Source organism: Astatotilapia calliptera, chromosome 13 (genome assembly GCF_964374335.1).
Source record: "Astatotilapia calliptera chromosome 13, fAstCal68.1, whole genome shotgun sequence".
NCBI lineage: Eukaryota > Metazoa > Chordata > Actinopteri > Cichliformes > Cichlidae > Astatotilapia > Astatotilapia calliptera.
This window is the reverse complement of record NC_137434.1, coordinates 32,210,201-32,236,236: the sequence shown is the minus strand read 5'-3', so window position 1 is coordinate 32,236,236 and position 26,036 is coordinate 32,210,201. Positions and strand designations below refer to the sequence as shown.

The 26,036-nt window shown below is 44.7% G+C and overlaps 1 protein-coding gene and 1 long non-coding RNA gene across 2 annotated transcripts; one reads left to right on the top strand and one right to left on the bottom strand.

Moving 5' to 3' along the window:
* The first annotated feature begins 16,762 nt into the window (after positions 1–16,762).
* LOC113035101 (B-type lectin plumieribetin-like) lies at positions 16,763–18,440 on the top strand. The gene is made up of 3 exons (XM_080288051.1): positions 16,763–16,904; positions 17,112–17,205; positions 18,108–18,440. The coding sequence occupies exons 2-3, from the start codon at positions 17,116–17,118 to the stop codon at positions 18,348–18,350; spliced, it is 333 nt and encodes a 110-aa protein (XP_080144177.1). The 5' UTR covers positions 16,763–16,904; positions 17,112–17,115; the 3' UTR covers positions 18,351–18,440.
* A 1,619-nt stretch (positions 18,441–20,059) lies between these two features.
* On the bottom strand, positions 20,060–22,735 carry LOC145419612 (uncharacterized). Its single transcript, XR_013900912.1, has 3 exons — positions 22,641–22,735; positions 20,889–21,009; positions 20,060–20,308 (listed from the first exon to the last, which is right to left on the bottom strand). It is a non-coding gene; the product is annotated as an uncharacterized LOC145419612 (long non-coding RNA).
* Positions 22,736–26,036: the final 3,301 nt, after the last annotated feature.

Sequence of the window (26,036 nt, the reverse complement as noted above, 5' to 3'; positions counted from 1 at the left end):
CGGACATGATCCCGTTTATAGAGGTGAACAAGTGTTGTGTGTGTGTGTGTGTTGGGGGAAGGGGGTCTGTGTATGTTCAGAGTATGATGAGCAGATGAAACACATTGATAGAAATGAGTAAGAGCACACCTGCACAGGTGTCTCTTCAGCTTCATCTATCAGCAGCATGACCTCCTGAGGCTGGATTCCTTCCAGTGGGCGGTGCTCCGACAGCTGCAGGTTACAGACAGATGTGACAGGAAGAGTTCAAAGTGAACTTAGTGCAGCGTGAGGCCTCGCTGCAGGTGAGTCAGGGCTGATTTTCTCAGGTGTGAGGAAGTAAAAGCAGGAGTAACTGTTCCTGTTTCAGACACAGTGAGAGACTCGTTAATGCCCTCCCTGTAACGTTCTCCCTGTAACGTTCTCGCTGTAACGCTCTCCCTGTAACGTTCTCCCTGTAACGTTCTCGCTGTAACGCTCTCCCTGTAACGTTCTCGCTGTAACGTTCTCGCTGTAACGCTCTCCCTGTAACGTTCTCCCTGTAACGTTCTCGCTGTAACGCTCTCCCTGTAACGTTCTCCCTGTAACGTTCTCGCTGTAACGCTCTCCCTGTAACGTTCTCGCTGTAACGTTCTCCCTGTAACGCTCTCCCTGTAACGCTCTCCCTGTAACGCTCTCCCTGTAACGTTCTCCCTGTAACGCTCTCCCTGTAACGTTCTCCCTGTAACGTTCTCCCTGTAACGTTCTCCCTGTAACGCTCTCGCTGTAACGTTCTCCCTGTAACGTTCTCGCTGTAACGCTCTCCCTGTAACGCTCTCCCTGTAACGTTCTCGTTGTACCGTTCTCGCTGTAACGCTCTCCCTGTAACGTTCTCGCTGTAACGTTCTCCCTGTAACGTTCTCGTTGTAACGTTTTCCCCGTAACGTTCTCGCTGTAATGTTCTCGCTTTAACGTTCTCGCTTTAACGTTCTTGCTTTAAAGTTCTTGCTTTAAAGTTCTCCCTGTAACGTTCTCGCTGTAACGTTCTCGCTGTAATGTTCCCGCTGTAATGTTCCCGCTTTAAAGTTCTCGCTGTAACGTTCTCCCTGTAACGCTCTCGCTGTAATGTTCTTACTGTAACGTTCTCGCTGTAACGTTCTCCCTGTAACGCTCTCGCTTTAACGTTCTCGCTGTAATGTTCTCCCTGTAACGTTCTCGCTTTAAAGTTCTCCTTGTAACGTTCTCCCTGTAACGCTCTCGCTTTAACGTTCTCCCTGTAACATTCTCCCTGTAACGTTCTCGCTGTAACATTCTCCCTGTAACGTTCTCGCTGTAACATTCTCCCTGTAACGTTCTCGCTGTAACATTCTCGCTGTAACATTCTCGCTGTAACATTCTCGCTGTAACGTTCTCGCTGTAACGTTCTTTCTGTAACGTTCTCGCTTCAAACATTTGAGCATGCAGTTTATTGAAAACAACACAAACTGCAACCGGCTGTTTTACAGCTGATCAAACGTTTCAGCCCATGTGCCTTTAAAAGGACAAATCTAGGCACAAATGTGGATTCACTGTCATTTCCTGTCAGGTAGTCACAGTCAGGACGTTCTGATGGCAAAGGCAAACAAATTTTCCCTTTTTGAACGCGGTTGGGTTGTTGAACTGCATAAGCATGGTCTCTCACAGCACCGTCACTACTGAGAACCTGGGGATGGATGGCAAGTTTACAAAAATGGACAGCCGCTCCAGACAGTAGATGCCCTTCGTGCAGCCGTCTGTTCCCACTCACCTCATGCAAACACTTGCAGTCATGCCGCACTGAACTTTTGACGCGATCAGCAATAACAGTGGAGCGACTCGTTACTGAACTTTGATTTGTTTCACGGGTCTTTTGGACATGTGGTCCCAAACTTTGGATCAGCTGTAAACCAGCCGGTTTCATGGTTGTTTTCAATAAACTGCATGTTGTGTCTCACTCCCGGTTCTGCATGTTGAAGCTCTGCTTGGAACCTTGTTACAAACAACCTTCAGGGCCGTATATCAGCAGCTTTTGTGCTTTAAACAGGGACACGAGCACCTGCTCCTCCTGAAACCTACACATACGTGTAGCATGTTCTGCATTTCTCCGTTATCGCGGCGCCGCTCAGACACTAACAACCAAAAATGTATTTGATTACATCTGAAACTAAACCTGATCCTAGAATCAAATCAGCTTCACTGATCGTGTAAGACAGCATATTTATGTTTATGGTGCAAAGACGCTGGAATAAACAGGCTTAATCTGTATATGTGAGTATTTATAGGTGAGTCATTTTCACTGTATTTGAATGAAAGATGTTAGACATGACAAAGCATCAGATTCCTTCTCCTCGTCATTAATAGACACACAGTAAGACTGCAGTGTTGTGTACTGCACACCAAATGTTTCACTGTCAGCAGATTTTGTACCTGAGCTCGGCCCGTCCTGCTGTGCGGGCGCCTCGGCTGATACATCACAGCTCGCAGTTACGTCTCTGCAATTACTTATCATCCGTTAATGATCAGACTTGTTGTTACGCTCCGTCCTTCAAAGGCCTTTAAATTAAATTATGCTTGCTCATAGGGGGTCATATGATTGTTGGGTTTTTTTCTCTGTATCTATTAAGCGCCTTGAGGCGACTTATGTTGTGATTTGGCGCTATATAAATAAAATTGAATTGAATTGAATATTCCCCCTCAATCACTGATGAGCAGGAGTCAATTGCATATAATATTAATAACCCAAAGCTCATATACAATGGGGGCGATCGTGGCTCAAGAGTTGGCAGTTCGTCTTGTAATCGGAAGGTTGCCGGTTCAAGCCCCGGCTCGGACAGTCTCGCTCGTTGTGTCCTTGGGCAAGACACTTGACCCGTTGCCTACTGGTGATGGTCAGAGGGGCCGATGGCGCGATATGGCAGCCTCGCTTCTAGCTGATGTCATTAAGTGCCAAGAGGCTGATCTTAGAGTGTGATCGATGCTGAACGAAGAGGCTCAGATGATGAAATGCAAGATGAGAACAAAGGGGAGACGGGATCGAGACATCGAGACTCATTCACTGTGACACAGAAAGACAGATTTACCCCAGAGAATCCCAGCTGACAGTATTTATCATCAGTATCACCAAGAAATGGGATTTGGAAAAGGACCTTAAAACAGGAAATAACCAAGAGACAACACTGAGACAAGAAGACAAAGACAAGAAACGCTCGAGGTCCAGTTTGGATTCAGGAGACAGACACTATCTCTACTTTCAAGATTAGGCTTCAAACTTTCCTTTTTGCTAAAGCATATAGTTAGGGCTGGACCAGGTGACCCTGAATCCTCCCTTAGTTATGCTGCAATAGACGTAGGCTGCCGGGGATTCCCATGATGCACTGGGGGTTTCTTCTTTAATCACAATAGCTGTGTCCAAATTCATCATGGGCTGCATCCTCCTGAGGCCCGGCCTTCGCGGTCTACGTGGGCCGGCTCTGGTGACCCTTGACCTCCCGGCTAGCTGGTGGGTAACAGACATTGAATTGGGACAGGCTTCGTCACGTCGCTGTGACGTAATTGGTCTACAAATGCGGCCTCAGGAGGACGCAGCCCATGAATTTGGACACTCACTATGTATTAACAGACCTCTCTGCATTGAATCATATCTGTTATTAATCTCTGTCTCTCTTCCACAGCATATCTTTATCCTGTCTTCCTTCTCTCACCCCAACCAATCACAGCAGATGGCCCCGCCCCTCCCTGAGCCTGGTTCTGCTGGAGGTTTCTTCCTGTTCAAAGGGAGTTTTTCCTTCCCACTGTGGCCAAAGTGCTGCTCATAGGGGATCCAATCCAATTTTATTTATAAAGCACTTTAAAATAGCCAGCACAGGACCAAAGTGCTGTACAGAAAATAAGTTAAAAACAATAGAATAACAGAAAACAGCAAAAATAAATAAATAAAACACATAGTGCATAAAAAATTAAAACAGCCCTATATTAAAAAGAAAAACAAGACAAAACAGCATAGAATCAACTAAAACAACTAAAATAAAACTAAAAACCAACATCTCACGTGGTGTCAAAGGTCAGGGTCAAGAGGTGGATTTTCAAGAGTGACTTAAAAGCAGGTAAAGAAGTGGCCCGTCTAATCTCTAAAGGAAGCTCGTTCCACAGTCTGGGAGCTGCTACAGCAAAAGCACGATCTCCTCTAACTTTACGGCCAGTCCTGGGCACATGCAGCAGCAGCTGATCAGCTGACCTGAGAGAGCGGCTGGGTGTATGAGGCTGTAGCAGCTCAGAGAGATAAGATGGGCCGACGCCATGGAGAGCTTTCATATGATTGTTGGGTTTTTCTGTTTTCTTTGTGTTATTGTAAGAATTTGTCTTACCCTTTAAAGCCCCCTGAGGCGACTGCTGTTGTGGTGCTGTTTAAATAAAAGTGAATTGAACTGAAGAGCCACCACAGCACAAAATCCTGGGACTGGGACCAGGAGCCGTGGCGGGCCGCCCTCTGCGCTTCCTGTTAGATTATTTTGGTTTTTGCATCCTCTGCAGAGCTGAGTGAGGCTCTGTGGATGATCCAGAGCAGACACCTGTCTGTACGGTGACACCTGCTGGCCACTTTGGCTCCACTCACCTCCTGATGTGACACAGACACAAATATCAGTGGTTATGATCTGCACAGGTTTTGTAAACAATCGAGAGGATCTGTGCGAGGTTAGTGACTCACACACTGACAGCAGGAAGACCTTATCATCAGTCAGGTGAAGTTTTTACTGGTGGTAGCTCAGCTTCAGCTGTGACCTGACCTCTCACCCTGGCTGAGCGCATCCCAGAATATAAACCCACAGAGCCCCCTGCTGGTTACTGCAGCACAGCACTGCCCATATATATTAAGCAGATGAGCCCTGAACACACCAAACGAACCAGCGTGAAGCTTACACCTGCACAACAGCCAACTCGAGGCAACTCCTCTGGTTTCATCCAATCACAGAGGCTCACCTGTTGACCTCAGCAACACTCTCAGTGCTGCTGAACTATGGTGCCATCAGGGTCATAAACCTGCTAATTCACTCTAATTACATCCAAATGCACCACGAGCACAGGTCAGTGGTGACGAGTCAGTTTGAAAGCACGAGAGCACCAGGGGTCTCAAACCCCAGGCCTCGAGGGCCGGTGTCCATGATCCAAACAGCTGATTCAAATGGCTAAATGACCTCCTCAACATGTCTCGAAGTTCTCCAGAGGCTGCCAATGAACTCATCATTTGATTCAGGTGTGTTGACCCAGGGTGAGATCTAAACTCTGCAGGACACCGGCCCTCGAGGCCTGGAGTTCGACACCCCTGCTCTGGACTGTGCACACACATTTTCCTTAATGGTAGACCTCATTTGCTCCCAGTAACAGTTCTTTCCTCCTCACAGACAACCACCACATTTCTTGATGATGAGCAGCTGTGCAGGAACAAAAGGCTACCTGCTAATGAGTAAAATACTCATTAAATGTTAAAGAAATAATTAAACCTCTGTTGTGCAAATGTTATTGATGTGCAAATCTATGCTAAAGGTGCAAAGGTGCTCCTGAAGTGCTGTACAAGCTATAATCCAAATCATACTGGGTAATACTTCCTTACACTGATGGCACTGAGCAGATTAATATATTTCATACAGTGAGACACAACAGGATTATAAACAGGAAGCCCTTCAGAATAAAATATGACAAACTCTCTATAACATAATAAGAGTCTTTGGAGCGTCACTGTGAGTGATGTCCAGCAGAGGGGGCTCTAGGTGAGAGAGCCATCAGGAACCATCAGACACTTGATGGTTCCTCCCTTCTTCTCATCTCAGAGCGAGTGTGAGTAAGTATGAACAGTACAGACAACAGTACATCCACCCCCACTCACCACCTCGCTCTGAGGAACAGACTGGACCAGCTGCCGAGGGCGTTGTGTAGTCTGTTATGAAAAATGAGGAAACATCTGTAAGCTGTCCAGGTACCTCTGAGCCTGTGACAACGGGACTGTGCATAACATCAGCTGTAACAGTCGATGCAAAACAGATAGTGTGAGTTTAAATCCAGCGTGGTGCTGCACAAAAACGCTGCCACTGCGTTTAGACCAACTGTATATTTTTGATTAAAGTTATACTTTATTACATTTTATCTTCATTTCAGACCAACCCTCCACTTCACTCAGGTAAATCTAGAGTGTGTGAAGGATTTTCAGTGGTCTATGTACAAGTGTGTCAGCAGTCTGCAGTCGTTCGTGTCAGAGGTCATCTGTGTTACTTCTTGTATTTCACACACTTTCTGAAGAATTTATAAGGAAGGAAGAAAAAACACTGACTTGAGCCATGAGACACATGTGGAGCCCCAGTAGGGCGGCCCACACTAAGAGTGTGTGTGTACTGGGAGAACACAGCTGAATGGTGGTGTGCCCACACCGGGGCTCCACATGAGTGTTTGCTGGGAACCCTCGTGTAGACGGTCACGAGGGTTCTGATTTGGGTTAACTGTTTGCTGTCTTTCCTCAGGACGCGCTCCCAGTGAAAACTGATCCTTATGGTTTGTACAGATTTTTCTCTGGGCCAAACTCTCAGGAGGTGGTTCATATTCCTCTGCCATGGGGCCGAGAGTTTTAGAAACTACAACCTGCTAAGTCTTCCTGAGTCAGCAGTCCATCATCTGCTGAAGCTTTAATGCTTTATCAAAAGGGAACGTTTACTGAACGCAAGGGCAGGAAAAATAATGTACAACACAAACACTCTTGAACTCAAATGATGTTCCAGTTCCTTAAGCAAATGAAATATACTTTGGAAATGAAAGAAGTCTCTTTGAAAGGATATTAAATGACTCAAACTCAAGTTGTCACCTCTTGGTGGTTATTTCACAAATACATCATCCCAAATATGTTATATGAAAACACTAAAAACACAATACTCCCACACACTCACATTCACAGTTGTTGCAGACCTGTTTGTCGCTCACACGGTGCAATGGCGAAACTCCTCCTCTCCTTGGCACAAAAAGTCTAACTTACCGTTCAGTGCCTCGGTAAGTCGCTGCTCACCAGTCCCACACAGAGTCCAATCTGCGCTCTCCCTGCGGACACAATGCTGCCTCTGCTGCGGCGCGTTAGCCAGTCACTGTACAGCTCTCTGACCGTGCATAATAGCTGCGTCCATCGCGCAGCCAAGCAGTCCGTGCTAACCTTGAGCCTCAGCGGTCGCAGCTGGAAAGGTTCTCTCCGCGGTGGTGCAACCGTTGGAAAGAGTTACTTCACTGACACTCTGTTGCTAAGCGTTCACACTGTTACTTTCTACTCACACACTCTTTTGTGCTAGTGAAGCTCAGTAAACACTAGCTGAGTCTCTCACTTGCATTATGATAACCCTCGTGCATCTCTCCATGCCGTTCTCATCTCCTCCTCCCGAATTCCCATCTCGGCTACAGGAAAAAGAGAAGAGTCTCTCACCTCCCTCTACCCGCCGAGATGCCCGCATGACCAACTCCATTGCCGTGATAAATGCCAGAGGGGAAATCGTGCAGCCTGCCATAACTCTGATTCCCAGGTGCTGCCAGGCTGTGGTGGTGTTCTCAGCTGTCACACAAAACTGTAAATCCTGAAAGTAGGTCTTGACCAGTCCTGTGATGTGGTTTGGTAGGCTGAAATAGTTGATGGCCATCCATAAGATCTCATGTGGAACTGACCCAAAGACGTTGGCAAGGTCTAAAAAGACCACGTGAAGGGCTCTTTGTTCTTTCTTGGTAGCTTGAATCTGGTGCCAGATGACGCTGGCATGCTCCAGACATCCCGAGAAGCCCTGGATGCCGGCCTTCTGCACTGATGTGTCAACATAGTTGTGTCTTTGCAGGAAAGTAGTCTTTGGGCCAAATCACTGAAGAAGATCTTTCCATCTATGTTCAGCAGGACGATCTGGCAAAACTGGCTGACGGATGAGGAGTTCTTCTCCTTAGGGATCAGAATACCTTCTGCTCTTCGCAAAGCCCTTGGAATCACTCCTTTCTGCCACGCTACCTTCATCAGCTTCCACAGGTATTTGAGCACTCGTGGGGTGTTTTTATAAAGCCTACATGAGATGCCATTAGGTCCTGGAGCCAATGCTGCTCTTGCCTGCTTCACTACCTTCTCCACTTCACTCCATGTTGGTGGTCTTATGTCCATTTGGTGTTCAGGTGCCTGGATAGGTGGCATATCACTCGGAATGGTAACTGGCTCATACCTCTGATCATCAGAGTAAGAGTTCCTCAGACGTTCTTCCGGGTCTTTTATGGGCATTTTGAGATAAAGAATAAAACATATTCACTAGTCTAAAAGCGGCACGATAAACACTGTTTATTCAAGCTTTTATTATTCCAGAATGTAAATCACTCAGTCCTTTTTTCCCCTTCTTAGTTGTAATACCCTCTTATGCACACACGGTGTCGCACTCTGCTGAATAGACCCGAGATTACTACCACTTCTCTTTTCTTCTGTGCTCTAGCACTCACTTTCAGTTTACCGGAGGTTGTGTGAAGTCTTTAGGCAAAGAAAAAGGCAGAAAGACACAGCAAAGAACAACAACGAACAAAAGACATACATTTACCTCACTTTGCTGCTAATTATGATAACAGCTTTAAGCACATGTGCTACCACAGAATCTTCTTAGATTAAGGGATTTTAATTACAGTGAGCACTCATTAATTTTATTGGCGTCAATTTTCCCGCACAAGTTCAAATACTTTTGAAACACTCACAAGGGCCTTTAACCCTACAGCCATTTTCTCCCAAAAAATACATTGAATTTTTAAATGTTTTCCCCAAAACACTTTACCCCATTCAATTCCTCTACTGGATTTCCATACCAATACTGAGGTAACAATGAAAATAAAAAAAAATATTTTCAGAACCACTTTGTTCCTGTCTTTTATTCCAGACCACCATCCTCAGAGTTAAGCCTGCCTTTTATTACATTTTTTTGTAGATGTACCTACCCGGCCTTTGAAGGACCCGTCCTACGTGGACCAGGTGGGTCGGGTCCTTCGAAGATTGCTGCCCCTGAATTTGGAGAGCATTCGGCTACGTCCACACAAATACCCATGTACGTGTCTTCCATGTCTCATTCCAACACATTTACTGTATTATATAAAATATGTAAATTAAAAACTTATAGGAGAACATTTTCTATTTATTTTCTATTATTCATTTGATCCTGCCACTTATCTGTGTGCCTAGATGGGCTTTAAAAAGGTCACAAAGCTGAAAACAGGCTTATTTTAGAGTTCACAAAAAAGCTTGTTTACACAGATGAAGTCTATAACATTTAAGTCTTTTCACAGCGTATTAGTATATTTTACTTAAGCTTAATAATCTGAATAATGCTTTGATCTCTTCAACTAATTGGAATCACACCTTTCTACTAAAACTGTTTGTGTTGTTCGCCACCTTTTCCTGAACCAGACCCTGCAGGATTAGCCTGAGTGTCCAGTCCTGGACCGTGTTTTTAACTGGGAGGATCCCAGGCTGGATTGTTGTTGATGCATTATAAATACTCTTGTTTTATAGTTATTGTTATTTACTTTCTTCTCATCAAATAAATATCCATGTAAAATTGTTCGTGTTATGTTCATACATGTTAAAAATGCCTGTAAATAAAAAGAGTTCAGTGACAATTATTGTTTGTTGTAATCAATTTATTAATATGGGACGATCGTGGCTCAAGAGTTGGGAGTTCGTCTTGTAATCGGAAGGTTGCCGGTTCGAGCCCCGGCTCAGACAGTCTCGGTCGTTGTGTCCTTGGGCGAGACACTTCACCCGTTGCCTACTGGTGGTGGTCAGAGGGCCCGGTGGCGCCAGTGTCCGGCAGCCTCGCCTCTGTCAGTGCGCCCCAGGGTGGCTGTGGCTACAATGTAGCTGCCATCACCAGTGTGTGGATGTGTGGATGTGTAAAGCGCTATATAAATACAGGCCATTTACCATATTAGTCTCCATCACCATAGTTTTGCCGTACCTTTGCTTTTTGTAGTTGATTTTGGGGGGGGGTTAATGGGCTTGGGGTGTGTGGTGTCGCACTGACCTGGATGGGGTCTGGTAGCTCTTGGGTGGTGTTTTTCTGGCAGCCTAATGTAGCAGGGCTTCAGGGGTGGGGGTCTGTGCCAGTGCTCGTTTCTCTTGCGTAGCCTCGTTGCTACAGCCTCCAGTGGCTTCGGCACCATGGCTGCTGGGCTCTCCTTTGCTCTTTTCTGAGTGGGTGCTGTGATTGCCCCTGTGGTGGTCCTCCTGAGGCTGTGGGGGGCTCTAGATGTGTGGGGCCTCCTCTATGCATGCTTCATGTCCTGGGGGGCAGGGCTGTGGCTCCCTGCACCTACCTACTGTAAAAACTCGAATGGAGAAACCTTATAAACACGAGCACTCACACCCACAGGTGTTTGAAATTGGTGTTAGAAGCTAAATAGTCAGTCACACTGACAACGAGGAAGCTTTTGATTTTTCTGGAGGGCTTCCCCTGATGTTTCCCCTCTTTCAGGAAATCACCAAATATCCTTCAAACTGATATGTTTACCTGCCGGACAGGTGTGACAGGGCAATGCTGAGCAGCCTCATTCTTCAGCTGTGAATCAGACAGAAGTGGTGGCTTTGTCCCAAAAAGTTGATTCTGTTCATCTGGACGTAACGTTTTCAGTGGGAGAAATGAGGGCGGAGTCAAGGAGGCCATTTACGTGAAAAAGGAAAGACCATCTCTGAATCGAGGAGGGGGCCTAAGGGTACATCTGTCACCATCTTACAATGCTGTGAGCTTTGATCAGTGGTTGTTGATCAAAGGTCATGGAAATTTGCATATTCATGATGAGCTGACCTCTCAGCCCGTTGTTCTTTCACTGCGCTGGTTTCAGTCATTGTGCAAATGTCCTGTTTGTAAGGTTGGAAACCTGCAGTCAGCTGAGACTGAAGAACTTGGATGAGTGACAAAATGTTTCTCCCACTGAAAACATCCAGATGAACAGAATCAACTCTTTGGGATTTACTTACCTGGATGATGCATCAAGGTGATGGCTTTGTCCAAACGGTTTCACGCTGACAGCCAGATGCTTAAGATTGTTCCGGGGTTTCATTGGTTCTCCAAACTAACATCAGTTTGACTTTCAAAACTGCAAAGCTCCTTCCAACAACCAAACACAAGTCAAGTTTAGCATCTAAAGTGCAGACAACAGTCAGAACCTGTGCTCAAGTCAAATACCAGGAAAGTGACCCCTTCATTCACTGGAGTAAACCCCAACATACAAGCACTGAACCAGTCGATGCAAGTCTGTTTGAACTCAACCAGGGGTGAATTTCTATCAATAACAAAGAGCCAAGGATCAATCGGTCACACAAACTCTTCCACCAGGATAAGGTGGAGGAGTGATACATCAAGTAAAGTCTGCCTAAAGCTGAGTGCACTGCTGGTCAGTCTGCTAAGCAGCAAACATAGAGCCTGTGTTTCTGCTCCGTTCATCAATGTGTTTACTGTATCCAAGCTTAGTGTACATAAAGTCAATTCTTCTTTTGGTCATCTTTTATGGAAATATTTTGATTTGCTGGCATCTCCTGGTCTCCTGATGTGGAATTGATGACTGTGAAATGCTGGCCTTTCTGTCTACCACGCGAGCTATGACAAAGCATCATTACCGCAGTGCAAATTCTGCCGAGTCCAGATGTAAAGCAGGCGATGAGAGAACTACAGCACTGTCCTCAAATCACAGATGCATTTCACATCTTTGCAAGGAGTTTCAACAAGGCTTAAGTCTGTTTGCTCTCAACATGCAACAGCGTGTTATGTGTGCAAACAGAGGGACTCATAAATATCAACAATGAATACACTGCAGCCCCCTTACCTCACACTGGAAGCTCCAACCATCTCACTTTGCTGATGAACACAGTGTACACGCCCAGAGTGAGAAAAGAGCCGCCTGTGGTCGTGGACGTTATAGTGTGGGCACAGGAGGCTGTTCCAATGCTATGGGCTGCTTGGAGTGCACACCATGGAGCATTTTCAGACAACATCTGGGGACTGTGTGGACATAGAGGAATATACTGAGGGTGTGATGTTCGTTTATCAAATCAGGACTGCTTGGCAGTAAATGTCTTGTATTACAACCGGACAGAGTTCGACTCTGTTCTTTTGGCAGTTTCTGATCATACTAATCAGTCACGCTGAGTATGAGGATGTTTTTGGCAGCCTTGAAAACTTGCCATCTGAAGTTTTGTGCACTGATGTCTCTTTTTCAGTTAATCAGAGATATCCTTCATACTAAGCCAGGCAGTTTACCTGCAGTGCAGGTGTGACAACAACCTCGGGATGAGGAAGAACAATGCAGTTTCCATCCTGGTCACAGACACTGGATCAGTTAATTTTCCAGCCATCTATCCCTTCTCCTCCACTTATCCTTGTCAGGGTTGTGGGGGTGCTGGAGCCTTTCCCAGCTGAACTTTCAGTTTGATTGGATTTAGTTAGTTTGTATATTATTTAGCTGGAGTGTGTTTGTGATCAGATATGTGTGAGGTGTGTTAGAATAACTGAAGTATTTCACCGTATAGGTTTTTTGTAGCTGGGCCGTGTCGGGGGGAAGTCTTTTATTGGTGGTGGTATGACCGGCATCTATTTAAGGAGGTTTTTTTGAGAGGCTGGGTTGTTCGTCTTTAGATGTGTCGCTGTTGAGAGTGTTAAACCTCTGTATTTGTTTAAGACAAACATATTCAGAGCTCTGAAAGGCGTTTGAAGGCTCGTGTGGTTGTTTTCTCCCATCTGGTCCCCTTCACATTACCTTGCGACCGTTACAGCACCATTCTTAGGAGCTGTGACAGACTCTGAAATCACAAAAACAGACAGGCCTGGAGCTCATGGTGACTGGTGTGTAGCATTGCCAGTGAATGACAATCCAGTTAAGTCCAAGATAGACAGAGAATTTCTCACAATCACTCTCAGACGGAAGAAGTAGTCATTCGGGTGACGTGCGCCATTTTCCCAAAGCCTCCTGGGAAGAAATGTCAATAAGAAAATAGAACATGTCACAAAAGCACCGATAGAAGTTAATGAAACCCCTGCAGCTGTTTGAGGCTAGTTGGTTGCAGCCACTGAGCAACAGCTTGAACCTTCTGCGAATCCATGGGTAAACCATAGAAGAGTGTGGCAGGGGGGTGGTCTCTGGCCTGCTGGCAGTGGAGGGGTGGTGCGGTGAGACCAGTGACTCTCTCCTTATATATAGTGTTGGCAGAAACTGTGTGTGTGCAGTGGAGGACGCTGCGAGACGAGCAGACTCCTGGCTCGAGTTGTGCCTAAAAGAGCTGTTGAACAAAATAAAGGAACCCAAACACGCCGATATGCACTGTCGGTCCGATCATTGCCACAAAGAGTTAATGAAGCCGAAGAAGGGGGTGGAGCTTTGATGGCGGGCACATTTCTCCAGCTCACAGACTAGCTGGTGTTCGAACTGTCTGTTAAGCACCACCCTAAGATGACTAACATGGTCTTCTTGGGACCAGAGTAGATCAAAAAGTAATCCAAATATGCCAACGGCCACCAGCCTAGCATGTCACGAAAGACATTGTTAATCAGATGTTGCAAGACAGCAGGGTATTAAATCCAGTTCTTTGTATTCTTTACGGCAAAGAAAGACACGGCTCAAAGTGGTCATAGCTCAAAAAACGATCTTTAATTTGACATATTCCAGAATATGGAGACTGTTTTCACCCCCTCTACGGGTAACATATATCCGGTCTTAACACTATTCTTGGGCAATTTAAATAACACAGAAATCCTGCAAACTATTCCTAAAGTCCTTCTCATTACTCTTCATTACTTTTATGCTCACATTTAACGTGTGTCCAACGAGCTTTTAGTCTCCTAAGCAACATTTCCTGGAGCTGGGGTTCTCTGTGCTTCTTGTGAGTTCCCCTTTCTGATGGTTGGTTTCTGGATTCTCACCAACCTCTCCGTGGTTTCGCTCTGGTTCTGGAATCTTCTCCTGTAAAGTCAGAAAACAAAACGCCTCCCTCTGCTACACCTCAATAATCTACTGTGTTCATCTAATGTTCCCTTAATTATTCAAAGTTGGTTCAAAATATCCCGTTCTGGGCTCTATCCTTTATATTAACTTTACTTAATCTCAATGCTCTTTATGTGTGTGAGCAACACTTTTAATTGTATTAAACCCACCCAGGGTCAGATATACACCATCACCATATCAGCATAAATCTCCACTAGAAAGCACACTCCAAAATTTTTGTCTATCAGGGTTTACGCCCCTTTTTGCTTCAAGCAAAAACGTGCAAAAGTTACAGCTAATGACAGTTAGACAAGTTTCCGTTATCTGCAACATTTTGTTTCAGCCGTCGCACCCCAACACGTTTCCTGTTGACTTATTCATGGCTTATCTTTAACACCTTCTGCATCACTAGTTGCTAAGCAAAGACAAAGCAAGACGTGTTCCACCTTTACCCTAGAAAATAAATCTATGTGATGTTTGTGTATGTAAGCCTGTTATGCATCCATTCACTACACTCCACGCCATCCCTGCAGCATATCAGTTCAGACGGTCACGCTGAACGAAGCTTTTGACCTTCTTAGGGCTGAGTTACAACTCATATGAGCACGATTGCAATATGTGTGTAAAACATCATTTATATACTCTTCAATGTTTAACCTTTGCCACCCTCATAAGAAATAGGTGTTTCCTGTTTTTGGCTCGCTCCTCTCTTATCCGTTCATGGACTACAGTTCAGCATTCAGCACAATAATTCCCTCAAAGCTTTTCACATGAAGGATCTAGGACTCAGCTCATCACTGTGTCAGTGGATCCTCGACTTCCTCACAGACGGACCCCAATCGGTAAGGGTGGGAGAACAAGTCTCCCCCTCCATCTCACTCAGCACTGGAGCGCCTCAGGGCTGTGTTTTAAGCCCCCTGCTGTACTCACTGTACACTTATGACTGTGTAGCCACATCAGACACCACCTCCATTGTCAAGTTTGCTGACGACACCGTTGTGGTGTGCCTGGTCTCTGACACCACCGAGAAGGCCGACCTGGAGGAGATGAGGATCCTGAAGAACTGGTGCCAGGAGAACAACCTCCTCCTAAACATCAGCAGAGCTGATCGCGGACTTTGCTACAAAACAGGTGAGTCCCTAATCATCAGTGGCGCGCCAGTGGAGAGAGTGGACAGCTTCCAGTACCTGGGTGTCCACATCACTCAGGACCTGTCATGGTCCTGTCACATTAACACCCTGGTTACGAAAACCTGTCAGCGTCTCGGTACATATAGGGGGTCATAGGGGTGAGCGGGGGTAGGTTAGAGTGTATCTCCGAACCTCGGAGAGATCATGGAAGACTTGAGGAATCTTCTCCAGATCAATGGGCTCTGAAGGGGGTAGTTTTGCGGGATCCATTCTGGTCTCAGGGTTGAAACAGCTTTGTAAACAGCGGGGACCCCAGCCCAGGATCTGACACGATGACCAGGAGATATGGGGGTTGTGCCGACAGAACCAGGGATAGCCCAGGATGGGCGTGCGTATGGGCTGCGTTTGGTACTGGAGCGGGTAGGGTTGAAGGGGGGTCGACTGAGGCTAATGGGATATGAAGTTGAGAAGCGAGATTCTGAAGTTTTAAAAGTAGAGATAGTGTCTGTCTCCTGAATCCAAACTGGAAGCTGGTTCCACAGAAGAGGAGCCTGAAAACTGAAGGCTCTGCCTCCCATTCTACTTTTAAATACTCTAGGAACAACAAGTAGGCCTGCAGAGCGAGAGCAAAGTGCTCTAATAGGGTGATATGGTACTACAAGGTCATTAAGACAAGATGGGGCCTGATTATTTAAGACCTTGTATGTGAGGAGCAGGATTTTGAATTCTGGATTTAACAGGAAGCCAAAACAGGAGAAATCTGCTCTCTCTTTCTAGTCCCTGTCAGGACTCTTGCTGCAGCATTTTGGATCAGCTGAAGGCTTTTCAGGGAGTTTTTAGGACTTCCTGATAATAATGAATTACAGTCGTCCAGCCTGGAAGTAATAAATGCATGAACTAGTTTTTCAGCGTCACTCTGAGACAGGATATTTCTAACTTTAGAGATGTTGCACAAATGGAAGAAAGCAGTCTTACATATTTGTTTAATATGTGCGTTGAAGGACATGTCCTGGTCAAACATGACTCCAAGGTTCCTCACAGCGTTACTGGAGGCCAAGGTAATGCCAAATGTATTCTGCAGCAGGACAACGACCCCAAACACACAGCCAAAGTCATTAAGAACTATCTTCAGTGTAAAGAAGAACAAGAAGTACTGGAAGTGATGCTCTGGCCCCCACAGAGCCCTGATCTCAACATCATTGTGTGTGTCTGGGATTACATGAAGGATGTGAGGAAGCCTACATCCACAGAAGATCTGTGCTTAGTTCTCTGAGATGTTTGGATCAACTCACCAGCCGAGTTTCTTCAAAAACTGTGTGCAAATGTACTTAGAAGAAGGCAAAGGGTGGTCACACCAGGTACTGGTTTGATTTAGATTTCTCTTTTGTTCATTTACTGTATTTTGTTGACTGATGAAAATACACGATGAACACTTCCATTATTGAAAGCATGTTTACAGCTTTTCTTTCTCACCTGCCTAAAACTTTTGCCCAGTACTGTAAATTTAGAGTGTGTGAAAGATTTTCAGTGTCCTGTATAAAAGTGTGTGGACGTGTGGGTTTCAGCATGAAGAAATCTGTTGTCAGAGGTAATTCTAGGTAACATATCCTCATATTTTACTTTCTTTTAAAAGAATTTCCAAGGAAGAAGGAATAAAAAAACCTGACTTTCTTGATGTCCCCATCTCCCCTCCCATCACCCTTTGCTGCTATCAAACAGTATAAATGAGGCTCTGCTCTGTCGCTGCAGCACGTTCAGCATCTGATTCTCCCACTGACGTTTCTGCGTTCATAGCCGGTGAGTTACAGCTTTGTACATAAATGCAGCAGCTGTAAGAATTAATCTTGCCTGGGGTTTGTAGCTGCAGGCATTAGATCTTTTGGTAAAATAAACTGAAATATGGTGCAGGCTCATTTACACGCATTAAAATTCACAGTTTCTGATTTGAACTGAAATCTGTAAAATGTCTCTTAAATGAAAATAACTGTAACTTCTGTCCTTTAGAATCATGAGTAAGAACTCCATCAGCACTAACCAGGAGCTGCGTAAAGGCGAGTCCCTCGTCAGTGTAAATGGAGACTTCAAAGCCATCCTACAGGTGGGAAAATGTGACCTTGTCCTCATCAGTTTATGATTACATGGCCCAAAAACACAGCTGGTAACATTAAAAGTTGACAGCTGGTCTTTAACGTGCAGATATAGAAAGAGATCAGCTTTACTGGCCACTTTTTCCTGGCTAGAAAACTTTTCTTTTGATAATGATTTTTTAGTGAAGTTTATGAAAACCCTTCCTGAGAAAATGGCAATAAAACGAATCTATGAATAAAAGAGCCCTAATGATGAGATTTCACCAAAACAAAGAGATTTATTTATTTATTTATTTATTGTCATTGTCAGAGAACAATGAAATTGCGTTTGGAGCTTCCGTACAACCCGTAAATAAAATAATGAAGAAAATAATAAATACCTCTTAAAACCCAAGTGTAAATATTTAACCCAGTGTGACTCCAGTGCAATAAGACAATCCTTAACAACAACATGAGAACATGACAGTAATGTTCATAAGAAATTCAGACAAAGACATGAGAAAACATGACAAAAACAACAATGCAACCCGTTCAATATTTGATGTCAGATAGATAGTTATCTATTTAAGAAAGATGCACCAATGCAGACCAGTTCAGTACTATTAAGAAGTTGGATATGATTATTGTCCATGAGAGGGGGGCAGAGAGTTCAGGAGCCTCACAGCCTGTGGATACAGGCTGTTGGCCAGTCTGGATGTTCTGGATGATCAGGAAGTTAGGAATAAAGAAATAAAGAGAAGTGGGAAGTCTCAGACGCTGACAATTACATCTGAATATTCACTTAACACCTGATTTGCTGAAAGCTGCACAGCTATTCTACCTTGTTTTAACGAATCGTATCGTCGTCCATATGATTTGTAGCTCACAGTATAAACGTTCAAACTGATCCGCTCTCTTTGCTTCCACTTTGCAGGAAGATGGCAACTTTGTCGTCTACAAGTGGTCTCCTATCTGGGCCACAGGCACAAACGGCAAAAACCCTGCGCGGCTCCTCCTGCAGTCGGATTCCAACCTGGTCCTGTACACCCAGGACGATAAACCAGTTTGGAGCTCTGGAACCGCCATTAACGCCGACATCAGGACGATGCGCCTGACCCTGACCAACGATGGTCGTCTGGTTGTTACAAGGAATGGAGCACAAATCTGGTGCTCTTAAAGCTCACGATGTCATTCAGAGATCCAGACTAAAGGCGTGATGTCCTGAGAGCCGCGCGCTCTGTTTCACATCCGAATAAAAGCTCTGTGATGTTTCTGCTGTGTGTGTGTTACTGTCTCAGTCAGATGAACTCTCAGCACGTTATCATCGTCTGTTTAAAACAAGCGTCCAGTAAAGCTCACAGAATAGACGTAGTATTAAATCTGTGTTACCTGCTGACTGGAAAACGTCTGTTTCCAGGACAGCAACAAAAATCTAACTGTTCTCTGTGTGGACCCACAGCGGGCAGGTGTGGGCGGGGCCAACCTGCAGGCTCCAGGTGTGCGTGTGCTGACACATACAGGCAACTGAGAAGGAGTTCTGTGGGCTCATTGGAAGCTTTTAAAATCTCAAATCTGACCGTGTGGTGGCGTTCTCACCTGTACTGTAGATAACACAGGTGAGTTTTACAAATTTCTCTTCCATCCAGTCGGGGGAGCCAAACGTCTGCCTGTCAGAGCCCCTGAAACTCAGATGTGTGTCAGTGAATCTGCACGTCTTCTTGCTTTGGTCACATTTAGTTTCCAGTGGTTGTAAACACATGCGTCACTAACAGGTAACTTCCTGCACTGCTGAGATTAGTGTAACAGCAGCACCTCATGTGGTGGATGTTTCTGAGGCCGTGTGCACCATCCCTGCTGGAGGTGACATCATCCTCCTTCTTATAGTTTGTTTCTGTCTTCCTGAAAAGGACACACACGGTATCACACACATGTGATCACACACACGGTATCACACACATGTGATCAGTCATGACAGCTCAGAGCTCAGCGTTCACAAGTGTGATTTGATTGATTTCACACAATAAACTGAACTGGTGGATTCGTGCAGTCACGTAGATCAGACTACAGCAGCACTACAACCTGCCTCTCACAGGTAGTTTTTCACAGACATGAAACTTTTAGTTTCCTGTGTAAATCTGCTGACGGCTCATGAAGTCCTCGGGCCTCAAAGATTCTGCAAAAACAATAAAAACCTCCCAATCAGGACGCAATGGGTCTGTGAGGAAGGTCTGTGACTGACGAGCTTCACAGTCAGAAGGCGAAGCTTTGCACGGCTTCATGAGACACATGAAGGTTACTGCAGATGAAAAACAGCTGAGTGTGGGGGGCAGGTGGGAGTTTTAATGATGTGTTTCGCTCGTCAGCCTGAACACTTTGAGTTCATCAGGTTTCATCAGCACCTGAAATGATTTCACTCTCATTTTGTTCCAAAGTCAAAAATGTTTCTGGGAGGACAAAACCACAGAAGAAGAGTCCAGATGTGCACAGGTGGGTGTCAGACTTACACAGGTAAACGTGCACAGCTAACAAACCAGGAGAGAGTCCATGAAGACCTCATCACACAGCAAATTCAGCATGTCCAAATTAACACTGTCGGATTTGATTTCAAGACTATTAAAGTGTCTATATGGGTCCACACCAGAGAGTGTTAATTTAACTCTTTTTGGAGAGTTGGTACGTTAACTCTGATTTAGTGTTAAACACCAAATCTGTCTGGAGTTGATAATTTAACACTTGGTGTTAAGAGTTTATATATTAACTCTCAAAGAGTATTTTAGTTTAACTACGTAAGAGTTATCTTCTAATTCATTCTAAAAAGTGGGAATTTTACTGTTCTGAACTTCTAGAAATTTCTTTTGGAAATAAACATTTACTAAAAAGATGCAATGGTTTTTGAAAAACATTTATTCTGAACTGTGCACCACAATTTCAAAACATTTTCTGAAAGATGTAACAGTGTACATGTTCTCACTTTCATTAGAATTGTGTTTATCAAAAGGTCTGACATGGTAAATGCAAATAACAGCATTCTCATCACTTATTGCTTCAATACAATATGCATGTCCTTCATTCATCCCTTTGTGGAACTTCAACGCACTTCTGCTCTCCCCCATATTCCATCTTCACAAGCATATCCTGTGCGGAGATTGAATAAAAATTAGTTGACACTAATTAATGGCACAAATAATCCAGTAAACAATTGCAGCGCAGTAAAAAAAAAAAGGAATCCTCTTTGAGCCATTACTTGTGTAAAGTATTTTCCCAAAAGACAAAGACACAGGCAACAGGTAATACTGAACTAAATGTAAAACCTCAACCTTTTTCATTTTTACCCAAACCGTGTGCACAAAACTCTGGAGGGATCTATGCTAACGTAGAACCCAGTCAGGACGTCTGCTACTGCTGTTTGCTCGCTTTTTTTATGGGCGATCGTTTTCAGGCTTCAAGTAGCACCATTATACCAACATTTCACATTCTACACATTGTTTTAGGCGTATTTGACCAAAAGTTTGACTGAAAATTCACATGCAAGCTTTTTTTCAAGGCTGTGGTATTTGCCCGCAAACAATACCTTTCAGCTAGCTAAAACAGAATATTATGCTATCAGCGAGCAACATGGCTAATGCCTTTCACACAGCTTTGTCTCAACTCCAAAGAGCCACAGAAGTAAAAGCTCATAATAATAATTGAAACAATCTTTGAAAAAATGACTTACCAAGCATGGCAAACAACTCAAATATGTAGAGCAAAATGTTCTGAAACGGCTTCACTTCAGCTTCGATTGGAGCCGTGCTGGGGGCGGAGTCTGTGAATTTACTCTATTGGTGTCATAGCCCCTGTAGGAGTTCAGAGTTAAGAGGTCAAGAGTTAATGTTTCCATTGTAACACCTCCAGATTTGACAGAGAAACACTCATTTTTAACACTCGATTTTAACTACTATCATTTTACACCTCAGAGTTACATTAAAAGAATGTGACTCTGCTTAGAGTAAAATTAACTCTACTTTTGCAAGAAGACTACTAACACCAAAACATTTAACACTTTTGAATTTGCTGTGCACAAGCTGGTTCTCTGATTGGCTGGCTGTCCATTTAGGTCTTCCACAGCAGACACGCTCTGCCGGCGCTGTGTCCATTAAACCAGCTGAAGTGGCGCGCTAAGGACTGATGATGTCATTCAGAGAAGCATTGCTGTGGATTCCTGCTGTTTCCATCTTTTATCTACAGTCTGTGGAAGTCTCTGTTGATTTCTGGAAGCTTCAGTGTCACTATGGAAACGGTGATGAGCCACAGCATGGTAGAGAGTCAAAGGTTAATAATAAGTATTGATTGCATGCACAGTGGTGAGTGAAGAAGAAACACTGAGTGCATCATGTGTAAGCTGGGTCAGGGTCACCTGTCCCACCTGCATGCTTTATCAAAAGGGAACGTTTTCATCTGAAAAGCAGCCTGATGTGCTGCATGAGCGCAGTCACTGCTGCAGTTTCTTCTTCATCCCAGCAGAGGGCGTCATTTCTCTGCTGGGACAGAGGACAGGGAGAAATCAGCAGAAGCCTTCATCCTGATGGCCGTGACGCTCAGCAGCAGCCGGCTGTGATCAGCCTGTGATCGATTTATTTATTGATCGGTTAAAGCTGGTTGGAGTCACGTGCAGAGAGTAAATGTCGTTCTTCAGAGTTCAACACAAGAAAACCACAGAAAAAAATAATGATGGTTAGAGATGAAAGGTAGGTGTTGTTTTTACATGTGGGACAAATACTTTTAGGCTTCATATTAAACAGCTTAATTCTGATTCAGTAAAAAGGACTAGATGTTACAGTCCCTGATAATTCATCGCTTCAAATGGAGAAAATCTTGAGGGATGGCAGCCAAGAAACTTTACCAGCAGGACACATCGTTGCCTAAACTTCACAGGGTGCTTCGGTCTTTTATCACAAGCTAATGTTGTGCCCTTAAACAGGGGAAATAGTGAGGAGAGGTGAAAGGAAGGCACAGACACGCAGCTCTCACTCTCACTCGTCTGTATTGAGTTTCAGAAGCAATACAACCAAAACAATATTCTTATGGATGCACTCAGTCTCAGGACAACTGTATCCAAACTAAGTGACTATTGTTCGCTGCATTAGCTGATGAGAATACTTTAGATAACATGAACTGTAGCATTAGACAAAAACATATTTTTAACTCGCACATGTTAGCTGACACAGTCACTAACTTTCCACAGCAATGAAATAATACTTTAAGTACTGCATGTCTTTCAGTAGTTAACTTATACAGATAGTAACAGAAAAATCTTCACACAATATGGCGGAGTAATAGCGAAAACTAGCATACGCAGCAACAGAGATTAACTGGAACTTCTCAGCAAAATAGTCTGCAATTCACATCTTTCACTACAATAACCAATGATAACAATGTAATAATCAACAGTAACACACATTAATACAGATTTGTACATGACAGTTACCTTAAACAGGGGAAATAGTGAGGAGAGGTGAAAGAAAGGCACAGACACGCAGCTCTCACTCTCACTCGTCTGTATTGAGTGAAGGAGGAAGCGTGCGAACCCACCTACTGGAGCCCTGAGGCATTAACAATGGATCGACGCACAATCAACCCAGGCAAAACTTTCACTACTTATCTCCCTCTATATTCCCACTGCATATTCTATTCGAAAACAGTCAAAGCAACAAATAAAACATTAATAAGGGCATGACATGAAATATAAGGAACAGAGATGTACAACTTCAAAACTAATCAAATTTATGATCCACCACACTAATCTGCCATTTTTTCCTTCCTTGGTTAGGTTTAGGAACTAGAGATCTGATCTAGATTATCATACTCAAATTTGGGACACATCGTCAGTAGTGGACCTTGGATTCATCGGGTGTTTCGGCCATTATCACCAGACACCCTCATCCAAGGAGGCCCTGCCAGGGTTGATCAGGTCCCAGAGTGTGTCACTGGTTTATGTTAAATTGGTTCTCGTCGACTTTCTTCTGTTTAGTTTTCTACTATTTATCTTCTTCTATCAATTCACTGCAACTGAAAAGTAATGCTTACCTCTTTAACATTTTTGGAGCCTCACTTCTTCAAAGGGAAAGAAATGGTGATAGAGAGAAGTAAGACAAAAGGGACAGATAGGAGAGAGCAGAGACGAGAGCCGGAAGGGGGTCGCCCGATCTGGCTTCCCACATCTCACAAACTGGAAAACTGTCCCACGTCGGCACTATGTACAACACGACAAATACGACACATCACAACGCAACACAAACAACACAACTCAGTAACTTAACTTAGTGCTGTACAGGTCCTTCATGGAAGGAAGAGGATGTCCAATGATTTTTTGGGCCATATTGATGACCCTCTGGAGTGCCTTTCTGTGTGCTGTGGTGCAGCTGGAGAACCACACACCGATGGTACTGTCAGTCCAATGACGTACACAAGTTTTTGGGAGTTAGACCCAAAGACGAGGTCTGGTCGCAGAGTAGTTGTTATGATCTCTGTGGTAAAAATGATCCTCTGATCCAAGTCCACTTGCATCTGCCAATCCCTGGTGACCTTGAGCAGGCCCAGGTCCGGGGTTGAAGAGCTTGTCCTCGGCTTGTCTCCCTCCTGAACAAATGCTGATGGTTACTGACGCTCCTCTTGGAGAAACAGGCTTATTTTAGAGTTCACAAAAAAGCTTGTTTACACAGATGAAGTCTATAACATTTAAGTCTTTTCACAGCGTATTAGTATATTTTACTTAAGCTTAATAATCTGAATAATGCTTTGATCTCTTCAACTAATTGGAATCACACCTTTCTACTAAAACTGTTTGTGTTGTTCGCCACCTTTTCCTGAACCAGACCCTGCAGGATTAGCCTGAGTGTCCAGTCCTGGACCGTGTTTTTAACCGGGAGGATCCCAGGCTGGATTGTTGTTGATGCATTATAAATACTCTTGTTTTATAGTTATTGTTATTTACTTTCTTCTCATCAAATAAATATCCATGTAAAATTGTTCGTGTTATGTTCATACATGTTAAAAATGCCTGTAAATAAAAAGAGTTCAGTGACAATTATTGTTTGTTGTAATCAATTTATTAATATAGGGCGATCGTGGCTCAAGAGTTGGGAGTTCGTCTTGTAATCGGAAGGTTGCCGGTTCGAGCCCCAGCTCGGACAGTCTCGGTCGTTGTGTCCTTGGGCGAGACACTTCACCCGTTGCCTACTGGTGGCGGTCAGAGGGCCCGGTGGCGCCAGTGTCCGGCAGCCTCGCCTCTGTCAGTGCGCCCCAGGGCGGCTGTGGCTACAATGTAGCTGCCATCACCAGTGTGTGGATGTGTGGATGTGTAAAGCGCTATATAAATACAGGCCATTTACCATATTAGTCTCCATCACCATAGTTTTGCCGTACCTTTGCTTTTTGTAGTTGATATTGGGGGGGGGGGGGGGGGGGGTTAATGGGCTTGGGGTGTGTGGTGTCGCACTGACCTGGATGGGGTCTGGTAGCTCTTGGGTGGTGTTTTTCTGGCAGCCTAATGTAGCAGGGCTTCAGGGGTGGGGGTCTGTGCCAGTGCTCGTTTCTCTTGCGTAGCCTCGTTGCTACAGCCTCCAGTGGCTTCGGCACCATGGCTGCTGGGCTCTCCTTTGCTCTTTTCTGAGTGGGTGCTGTGATTGCCCCTGTGGTGGTCCTCCTGAGGCTGTGGGGGGCTCTAGATGTGTGGGGCCTCCTCTATGCATGCTTCATGTCCTGGGGGGCAGGGCTGTGGCTCCCTGCACCTACCTACTGTAAAAACTCGAATGGAGAAACCTTATAAACACGAGCACTCACACCCACAGGTGTCTACACGGGTGTTTGAAATTGGTGTTAGAAGCTAAATAGTCAGTCACACTGACAACGAGGAAGCTTTTGATTTTTCTGGAGGGCTTCCCCTGATGTTTCCCCTCTTTCAGGAAATCACCAAATATCCTTCAAACTGATACGTTTACCTGCCGGACAGGTGTGACAGGGCAATGCTGAGCAGCCTCATTCTTCAGCTGTGAATCAGACAGAAGTGGTGGCTTTGTCCCAAAAAGTTGATTCTGTTCATCTGGACGTAACGTTTTCAGTGGGAGAAATGAGGGCGGAGTCAAGGAGGCCATTTACGTGAAAAAGGAAAGACCATCTCTGAATCGAGGAGGGGGCCTAAGGGTACATCTGTCACCATCTTACAATGCTGTGAGCTTTGATCAGTGGTTGTTGATCAAAGGTCATGGAAATTTGCATATTCATGATGAGCTGACCTCTCAGCCCGTTGTTCTTTCACTGCGCTGGTTTCAGTCATTGTGCAAATGTCCTGTTTGTAAGGTTGGAAACCTGCAGTCAGCTGAGACTGAAGAACTTGGATGAGTGACAAAATGTTTCTCCCACTGAAAACATCCAGATGAACAGAATCAACTCTTTGGGATTTACTTACCTGGATGATGCATCAAGGTGATGGCTTTGTCCAAACGGTTTCACGCTGACAGCCAGATGCTTAAGATTGTTCCGGGGTTTCATTGGTTCTCCAAACTAACATCAGTTTGACTTTCAAAACTGCAAAGCTCCTTCCAACAACCGAACACAAGTCAAGTTTAGCATCTAAAGTGCAGACAACAGTCAGAACCTGTGCTCAAGTCAAATACCAGGAAAGTGACCCCTTCATTCACTGGAGTAAACCCCAACATACAAGCACTGAACCAGTCGATGCAAGTCTGTTTGAACTCAACCAGGGGTGAATTTCTATCAATAACAAAGAGCCAAGGATCAATCGGTCACACAAACTCTTCCACCAGGATAAGGTGGAGGAGTGATACATCAAGTAAAGTCTGCCTAAAGCTGAGTGCACTGCTGG

Bases quoted from the DNA above. Each gene is read 5' to 3' on its own strand.
- LOC113035101 (XM_080288051.1), top strand. From the start codon at position 17,116: ATGAGTAAGAACTCCATCAGCACTAACCAGGAGCTGCGTAAAGGCGAG. The intron at 17,206-18,107 runs GTGGGAAAATGT...TCCACTTTGCAG, and splicing joins ACTTCAAAGCCATCCTACAG to GAAGATGGCAACTTTGTCGT.